General features: G+C 37.0%; 3 protein-coding genes across 9 annotated transcripts in view; 1 reads left to right on the top strand and 2 right to left on the bottom strand.

Annotated features, from left to right (window-relative positions):
- The window catches only part of LOC104723001 (transcription initiation factor IIE subunit beta), a 2,177-nt gene extending 736 nt beyond the window's left edge, over positions 1 to 1,441 (top strand). For 2 of the 3 annotated variants that reach the window (XM_010441287.1, XM_010441288.2), the window contains 4 exons: positions 5 to 268; positions 364 to 495; positions 600 to 716; positions 928 to 1,441. In XM_010441287.1, the coding sequence (XP_010439589.1) occupies positions 5 to 268; positions 364 to 495; positions 600 to 716; positions 928 to 1,278 (864 nt within the window). In that variant the 3' untranslated portion in view covers positions 1,279 to 1,441. The remainder of the gene's footprint in view (positions 1 to 4; positions 269 to 363; positions 496 to 599; positions 717 to 927) is intronic. The other variant, XM_019231462.1, reaches the window with a different exon arrangement.
- LOC104723002 (ribonuclease H2 subunit B) lies at positions 1,462 to 4,318 on the bottom strand. Of its 5 annotated transcripts, none has more exons than XM_019231461.1 (11): positions 4,148 to 4,310; positions 3,877 to 3,992; positions 3,447 to 3,506; positions 3,247 to 3,348; positions 3,024 to 3,100; positions 2,799 to 2,922; positions 2,572 to 2,636; positions 2,170 to 2,239; positions 1,971 to 2,046; positions 1,780 to 1,872; positions 1,462 to 1,666 (listed from the first exon to the last, which is right to left on the bottom strand). In XM_019231461.1, the coding sequence occupies exons 2-11, from the start codon at positions 3,938 to 3,940 to the stop codon at positions 1,633 to 1,635; spliced, it is 765 nt and encodes a 254-aa protein (XP_019087006.1). In that variant the 5' UTR covers positions 3,941 to 3,992; positions 4,148 to 4,310; the 3' UTR covers positions 1,462 to 1,632. The 5 variants fall into 5 exon arrangements, with proteins under 5 accessions (XP_019087006.1, XP_019087004.1, XP_019087005.1 ...); XM_019231459.1 differs by having other exon boundaries at positions 1,462 to 1,674; XM_019231460.1 differs by having other exon boundaries at positions 1,462 to 1,681.
- LOC104723003 (CTP synthase 1) lies at positions 4,531 to 8,595 on the bottom strand. Its single transcript, XM_010441290.2, has 20 exons — positions 8,376 to 8,595; positions 8,168 to 8,254; positions 8,016 to 8,066; positions 7,778 to 7,895; positions 7,626 to 7,682; positions 7,474 to 7,538; positions 7,314 to 7,397; positions 7,176 to 7,226; positions 7,032 to 7,094; positions 6,904 to 6,950; positions 6,740 to 6,809; positions 6,584 to 6,646; positions 6,367 to 6,456; positions 6,243 to 6,281; positions 5,921 to 6,148; positions 5,742 to 5,827; positions 5,607 to 5,655; positions 5,448 to 5,528; positions 5,272 to 5,365; positions 4,531 to 5,166 (listed from the first exon to the last, which is right to left on the bottom strand). Exons 1-20 carry the CDS (start codon positions 8,424 to 8,426, stop codon positions 4,994 to 4,996), a joined length of 1,647 nt encoding a protein of 548 aa, XP_010439592.1. The 5' UTR covers positions 8,427 to 8,595; the 3' UTR covers positions 4,531 to 4,993.

The raw sequence follows: 8,877 nt of genomic DNA on the forward strand, positions 1-8,877 counted from the left end.
TCAGATGGCTCTAAAGGAGCAGCTAAATAAGTTCAACAAACAGCAAGAGAAATGTCAATCTACGCTTTCGAGCATCGCTTCTTCAAGAGAAAGATCGGGGACTTCGTCGAGGCAGCCCGTGCCTCTTCCTGCTGCAATCACTCAGAAGAAGCCTGATGCTGCTCCTGTCCAGTTTTCAAAAAACACCGAGCAACTTCAGTATATTAACAGCATTAAAAAATCTCCTGTTGGTGCTCAAATCAAGCGTGTCATTGATCTTCTCTTTGAGGTTTGTGTTTCTGTTTGTCTCCCCCATTCATGTGAGAGATCATTTATATAATCGTAAGTTTGATTTGTCTCTTGTTTGAGTGTTTTCTCGAACAGACAAGGCTAGCCTTAACGCCAGAGCAAATAAAAGAAAGATGTCATGTTGATATGCATTCCAATAAGGCTGTTTTTGATAGTTTGAGTAAGAATCCTAAAGCACATTATGACGGAAGAAGGTTCTCTTACAAGGTGATATCCTAAAACATTTCATTCAAGGAGTGGATTTTTTAACTTCTCGTTTTTCTCTTTGTAAAAAAGGTTTGCGTTTTTACAATTTTGCTTTGTTGTCACAGGCTACGCACGATGTCAAGGACAAGAGCCAGCTTCGTTCGTTGGTGTATAAATACCTTGATGGGATTGCAGTCGTTGATCTCAAAGACGCTTACCCGAATGTTATGGAGGATTTAAAGGTATGCATTGTTATAATTGATAAGATGTGAGTTTTGGAAATATAACTCCATGCACTGGTCGCCTTAAATCCCTAGGTTTTTAGTTGGACAATCAACTAGACAACGTACCGGTTCCTCTGGTGTATTTTGCTAAGCAGATGGTGAAAATATATGTTGTTTTTTGAAACCAAGAAACTTATGGGAGTTTTTTAAATTATCTTGTATTTTGTAGGCTCTGAGTGAATCGAAGGACATCTTTTTGATATCAAATTCACAAGAGGACATTGCGTACCCAAATGATTTCAAGTGTGAGATTGCTGTTGATGACGAATTCAAATCTCTGTTCCGTGACATAGATATCCCGAACGACATGCTCGACGTGGAGAAGGAGCTGCTGAAGATCGGTTTGAAGCCGGCGACAAACACTGCGGAGAGGAGAGCTGCTGCACAGATCCATGGCATATCAAATAAATCGAAGGATAAGAAGAAGAAGAAACAAGAGATCAGCAAGAGGACCAAACTCACCAATGCCCATCTACCGGAGCTCTTCAAGAGCCTTAACGCCAGCAGTTCCCGGAACTGAACCTCGTAAATGGGTGATTATGCGGTTCAAAATTCAAAATGATCCTCAATTATATAACAGTGGAGACCAAACATATTGTTGTAATTGTTATGATCTCGAGTATACAATGGGTTTCCATGTATTCTCACAACATTGGTTAGCAATATAGAAGAAACATTTGTGAGTTGGTCTTTGTTTTAGATGTTGCTAGCTAAGCAAATATCATCTGATAGCTAAAAAAATAACCATAAAGAGTTGGCAAAAATACAATCATAAAGAGTTGGCTACTGTAACTGGTTTTATAACATTCACTCATTCAGCATTTTTTCTTACAAGCCCTTGAAAACATATCCCTTATGTTCTTTGATCCAGTCTCTACCTTTGCTTGCTTTGTCTGTTTTCCAGGTTTCTTTTTTGCTTTCTCGTAAGAAATGTAACAAGTAGAATTGATAACTAAAATAACAAGGAACACAAAATATATGGAATTTAGAGCTTTTGTCTACAGATTTTACATACACACACCTGTAATGAATTTGAGGGTGCCGTGTTATCTCATTTGCAGTTGAAAGGTTCTCCATATTTGTTTCTTTCATTGTCGGGTCAACAAACTCCAGCCTGAAAAAGAAACCATGCACAATGAAAGCTTTTGTAAGGAGTTATGATTCTCTTTTGCTGAGTGATTGATGATTTCAGATTTTGATTTTTAAAAGTACCCAAGATGGTCATAGAGAAGCTTCAACCAAGGCTCTGTCTTCAGGTACTCTCCCACAATTGAAACTGCATCTACCACTGTACAAATTAAAGGTAATATCAGTGAAAACCCACATTACACCACCTTTTGAAGGGTCAACTTGAAGAAAGGGCATACACCAACACCTCCACAAAGTAAAAAGGTTATATTCTACAACTTACATGTTTGTTTCTCATCTTGAGCTGCATAGTTCTTGTCCAATTCTGGTAGTGTCCTCTTTAAACAGTACGCCTGCGTTCATTAAAGTGCATCCAAGTTAAGGATCTAAATAAAACAGAGACGCGGTAACCTGCGTTCTCTTTCCAAGAATTATAGGATGTGAAACAAAACCGATTAAGAGTGCAGCATTAAACTCATCTTTCTCTAGAAGAAGAAAATTCAGAATTTTCACCAAATAAAAAATATTCAAAAAGACATATAAGCAACAAACATGGCTCATTCCTGAACCATATGGGGGTTGTGAAACGTAATCAGACACATGTAACACTCTCAAATGGTATCAAGGAAATTTCAACTGGATCGTTGAAAAGGCTGCAATACATCATGTTGTGACAAGAGCATACCTTACAACTTAACCAAGCTAAAACTTTCGAGTTATCAAGCCGATAGAATTTCATAGATCCAACCTCTGCAAGAAGAGATGAAAGAGGAATGAGGAAATTAAACAACTATAGATCACCAAGTTCTCCAAGGGTGATGAGAAACATTAATATTAAATGTATATAAGAAAAATTAAAAGGTTCTACAAGAGTGCACGTATGTTTTCAAAAACCAGAGAGCAGCAATTTACCTTGAGTTTGACAAACAATGTCCATACACTTCTCTGCAACAGGCAAAAGTTGTTGATATCCAGGATATCCTTCCACAAATAAAATCTCATCCAGTTGCCTGAACTTTCCAAGATCTTCACCTTTCTACAAATGGACAAAATATAAACACAATTAACATTTCCACGAAATGGAAATCAGACAGGAAATAATAGTGAATTGAGAAGAGCCAGGGAGCATAGAGTGACCTTCATTCTTGCTTCGTCAAAAATAGGCAACAAGATGAAAACAGGATCAACTGGAGTGGCCATATATAAGCTTCCATCTGTAACAAGAAAATAGTCATGAACATTAGGGGAAGGGAGAATTTGTACTGATGCTGGCTTGCAGAGCATATTATTATGATCAAAATTACTAGGAAGTAAGCCTTTATCTACACCTAATAAGCATCAAGATCAACAGTGAAATTACCTTCAGAAATGTAATCTCCAAGGAGCCAGGAACCATATGATTGCTTAAACCACTGAAGTTCTTGAAGCATCCCATTACTAAAAAGGTAGCATGTTCCATTTTCTGCCATATGAACATAGATACCACATAAGATGTTACTTGCTGAATTTTCCCCAACAAACACTACATACCAAGCCTGTCAATAATCTACATCCCGTTACCTGATTTTGGATGGCGAAGTTTTAATAGTTCTCCGGGTTTGTTTCCACCACAACCTGAATCTTTACATATGAAACATATAAGAAAAAGCAATCATGTTATCTAAAGCATCAAAGACTTCCAACTATCATAGCCAAGGAAGGATTCCACTGAGATAGCAAACCAAAGATTATAATCTTTGAGTCAGTCCGCACATCCTTTCAAAAGTAAGCTTAGACAACAAAACTTATGCTCATTTTTTTTTTTTTTTTAATTCAGACCTAACTTTTCCAATCATTGATAAACACTAACCAAAACCATAATCTTAATCCTACACCATTTTGGCATTTCATAAACTAAGTCATTTTAGGTAAAATCTCACAGTCATAATTCAACTGGAGAATATAAATTATCAAAATCCTCAGAAGAAAAGATGCAAGTAGAAGAGAGAACCTGGAGCGATAAGAACTCGTGTCTTCTCAGCTCCTTCCCACCAAACAGTAGAAGAAGAGCTCATCTTCAAAATTGTATCTTCAAGCTTTTTTCAGCAAACCGAAACTTCTACGATTCTGACACCAAGAAGATAAGAAGTCCCAAATACAATGTGAAATCGCTACTTATAGAAGACGATATACTAAACATTCAACAAAAACCCTAAAACTAGAGCTAGGTGAGAGAAAAGATTGAAGATAGCGAAACCCTTAACACCAATTGGATTATATACCGTGATAACGGGAAGAAGGATCGCAACTAGTGAGGTAAACGAATCAGTACGAAACTCCTCTAAGACATTTCATCGAACAGTTGGTGTACGATATTGAAACTCAGACCCCAAATGATTCGGAACAGACAGAGAGAGACAAAAAGTGACGATCAAACTCACCAGATTGGCGCCATCGACAGAAGAAGCGCGGGCGTCTAAAATATGGGCCTAGGCCTAGTAGGCCCATAACAAATTAAAAGAAAATATTTCTAAACAGACCCCTAATTTTATAAGAATTGTCCAGATAGGTACTGTTATTAGTTTTTGTAACAATACAGCCCCTGAAAATGAAGAAGCTTCAGTCACACAATCTTGAGGCTTGACAATAGCTAGTAGAGAAGAAAGAGATAACTAGTTTTATAACCATTCAAAAGAGAGATACTACATTAAAACATACAGAGAAATCAAACTCTACCGGAAAAACATCGGTACTTCTCTGGAAATGTTTAAATTTTAAACCAAAAAAAAAAAAAAAACCAAGAACAAAGACAAAAAGCTACTGAATAATAATACTACTACATAAGAATCCAAAGAAACACAGCAACACAGAGTCAATCTCATGACTCTCTATAAATACTACCCATTACAAAAGACAAAGGTATATTCTAATGCTGCATGTGTTTAGTGTTCTTCTTCTTCATCATAATCTTAAGAAAAAAAGCATCTCATAAAAAGCCAATCTTCAAACTGTACAAAATCAGAGCCTTCTCTCTCCCTCCACAGGTGAAGAAATCCATGTTAAAAATTCCGGATAAATAGCTTCTTTTTTTCTTTTTCAGAGAGAAGTCACTGTTGATGCAGACACGTTCATGAGTAGACACCATCACATACACTGTACACAACACTGACTGGCTTTTTCGGTGAGCCTTTCCAATAAACTCTCTCAAATTTTCCATTGGATAGAGGACGTGGAACAACAGTTTCTTGGCAGCTTTGTTGCAGTACATTGTCTAGTTCTCCACTTGCTGCTCCAATTAGTCCTGCAATTTTTTAAAAATTCAAGAAAAGGTTTGGTTTTTAAAAAATGTACACAAAGAAACAGAACCTAGAAAACAGTTTGGATTTTATGTTGTTACTCTATTCACCTAGAAACAAAGGAGATGCTTTTCCGGGTCTTGATTTGTACTCGGGATGGAACTGAGCTCCGATGTAAAATGGATGGTTAGGCAGCTCAATGATCTGTATAATCAAATGTAGGGAATTATAACCAAGAAGATAACAAATTTTATGTGGTGTAAGGGGTTTAACTATCGGTTTTTACCTCCATCCGCTGACCCGTCTCGTCTTTTCCTGTGAATGTGAGTCCAGAGCTCTCAAAACGTGGAACCATGGCTGGATTCACCTGTAAGAAAACATACTGTTTTAGCTTAAACTGTCTAAGAGATAAGTTTTTAGTATAATCTGAAAGCTGCTTTAGTACCTCATATCTGTGGCGGTGTCTTTCATCAACAAAACCTCTGCTCCCATATCTGAAACATTCAAATAAGATATCGGTTAAGCTATATGATGCATCAAGTTGAGACTTTTTAGAGTGGAAAAGTACTCTAGTGCTTACAGTTTTGCTGATTTGGAGTCCTTAGCATGAAAATAAGTTCTTCTTGAGCCTAACCTCATAGTGCCTCCCATATGCGTTTTAGACCCCTGCTTCAAACAAAAATTACACGAAAATCCCGAATTAACAAGAGAGTGAAGTAATTGAAAAACTCAAAACAGAAAACGTGGAAGGGAACAAACCTCAGGCATGAAAATAACACAAGGGTTTTTGGTGTTGGGATCAAGTTCAGTGCTGTTTGCATCTGGCATACCGAGTACGGTTCTTGCATACTCGATCACAGCAAGCTGCATCCCCAGACAGATACCAAGGTATGGAACTCTGTTTTCTCTGGCATATTTCGCTGCCAGAATCTTTCCTTCTACACCTCTATGGCCAAAACCACCAGGAACAAGAACACCATCAGCACCCTGAAAGACAAATTACATAGACCAGATTAAGAGAAAGTTCATCTCGGCACAAGAAATCAGGATTTATTTGATGGAAACGAAAGTATGATCAGACCTTGAGTAACTTCCAGGCGGCCTTATATGCATCCGGATTCTGCAGATAGGAATCATTTTGCTTCAGTTTCTTAGGTTTCATAATTTTTCTAAGTGATAGAGCTTAGTGTAAAGTGTAAATATACCTCCTTTTTAACACCTTGTTCAAGATCACCAGCTGAAATCCAATCAATGACAAGTTTCTTGCGCCTAGCCACAGAAGCGTGCAAGAGAGCCTGATCATCAAAAACCACAATCGAATCACAATTGTTGACAAAATGAGATATTATAGACGATGGCTTGTGAGGAGTTTGATCATAGAAGCTTAGTTTTGTAGGATAGATATATCCTGCAAAGGTGTACCTTGTGAATGGAAAGATATGAATCCAAGAGCTCAGTGTATTTCCCAACCACAGCAATTCTTACCTAAAAATTTCAAAACATAATGAAGTCAGTCACCAGCTGACAACCAGTGATAAAAACTAAGCCTGAAATGTCATGGTAGAACCAGAAACACACCGGAACGTGCAACTTGTCAGTCATTTTAGCCATCAAAGACCATTCCTCTAATGCAGGCTCCTTTGCAACTCTGTATATGAAAATATCACACAATGACTCCCACAAGATTCAGGATTTAAATGAATGAAGCAATCTTTTTGACAATATGAGTAAGCGAGACTGACCCTTTAAGGTTCAAGACACGCAAAATTGCCTCGTGTGCCTTTTGTTCCTGCTCAAACAAATTAAGATGTAAAGACATTGGTGATGAGAAATGTTTACTGGAACTCTAGTGGATAAGCAAGTTACTCACTTTGAGAAGCAATGGAATGTGCCAGATGTTGGGACAATCGTAGAGAGTGACAACGTTTTCCATCTGCAAATGAAGTATAAGTTATTAACAATGTTTATATGTACAAAGAGAAAGATGAAGTCTTGTTTTGCAAATAATACATACCGGGACATGGCAAAACTGAGAGAGTTTAGCCTTCACATTATCTTCAAGTGGCTACAAAATCAAGTTCAATATAAGAACTTAGAACCGAGATAGAAGAAGAAACGTTATCAAATACAACAAAAATTGCAAGGATGAAACCTGTGTGCTTCGGCAAGCCAAGATATGAGGGCTCAAGCCAAGACCTCTCAAGTCTCGAACGCTGTGTTGTGTTGGTTTAGTCTTCTGTAAGCAATTAGATATTGTTAGGACGACAACTCCAAACAGATTAAACAAAAACTTCAAAAGCCAAGAAACTTGCCTGTTCACCAACAACATTCAGTACAGGCACAAGACTGACATGGATCAAGCAAAAGTTTTCAGATCCTGATAAATAAATAAAACATCATCATTAGACTTTGACATTAAACTTGTAGTCTCAATGAACACATACACACACAAACCATCTCTTACCCACGCGATAGGAGAACTGCCCAAGGGCTTCGATAAAAGGCATGGACTCTATATCTCCTACAAAATTCAAAGAGTATCTCCATATTGTTACAAAAAAAAAACAGAACAAAACCTGACACTGAGTAAATAGAAGTCTCTACTGAAAAAAATACCAATTGTGCCTCCAAGTTCAATGACACAAACATCAGCTGGACCTGACTGTCCATCAACTGGAATACTAGCTGCACGCTCAATCCAATCTTGAATAGCATCAGTGATATGAGGAACAACCTACATAACCCCAAAAAGGAATCTTAATAAAACTTCATCTCTCACTCTCTCTCTCTCTATTCCAGGGGAATTTCATCAAACACATGGTCTACGTATATCAATCTTGTCCTGAACAGTTACCTGAACAGTCTTCCCAAGATAATCTCCTCTCCTCTCTTTCTCAAGCACATGCTGTTCACAAATTTCAAACGTGTAAACTTCGTTTCACAAAGTTCAAAATCAAACATTCCAAAATTTTTAGTATTTTCATAACTTCAACAAAGACACAAAACCTTGTAAACTTTTCCGGTAGTTATGTTGTTTTCACGTGTCAGCTTAATATCCATGAACCTCTCATAGTTCCCAAGATCAAGATCAACCTTTTTATTAACAACACACACATAAAAAATCAGTTTTTTAAAAAAATTGGTTCTTGACCTAATCGGATAACAGTTATTTTATAAAAGAAACAGAGCAATATTGGTGAAAAGGTCTCTATACCTCGCCACCATCGTCCAAGACGTAAACTTCACCATGCTCAATAGGTGACATGGTCCCAGCATCAATGTTTAAGTAAGGATCTGCAAAAAAAAAAATTCACATGGCCTTAAAAAAATCAGTGATTTGTACAGTTACTAAACAAAAATATTTCAACTTTTCTGAAAAAATCATGAAACTTTCAACAGGGTTTTAACAGGGGAAATTAGAAAACAAAAAAAAAAATTAAATCTTTTGGAAATTCTAAAGATCTTTTTAAACTTTTCGTTTGTACCCCTTTTTTTTTCCCCACACGCGTAAGGTGTAGAAGAAAAAAAAAACTCCTTTTTCATGCTTATTGTACTACTGGGTCCAAAAAAAATCAAATCTGAAACTTTTCTTTTTCTCAAGTTGGTTGAAACAAATCAAACAGAAAAAAAAAAGCAAAAGTGAAAAGAAAGAGGAACGAACTTTGCGTGAAAAAAAATTGCGACAAGTTCGTTTTACATGAAGGAATTGACAGGTT

Source organism: Camelina sativa, chromosome 11, assembly GCF_000633955.1.
Source record: "Camelina sativa cultivar DH55 chromosome 11, Cs, whole genome shotgun sequence".
Classification (NCBI taxonomy): Eukaryota; Viridiplantae; Streptophyta; class Magnoliopsida; order Brassicales; family Brassicaceae; genus Camelina; species Camelina sativa.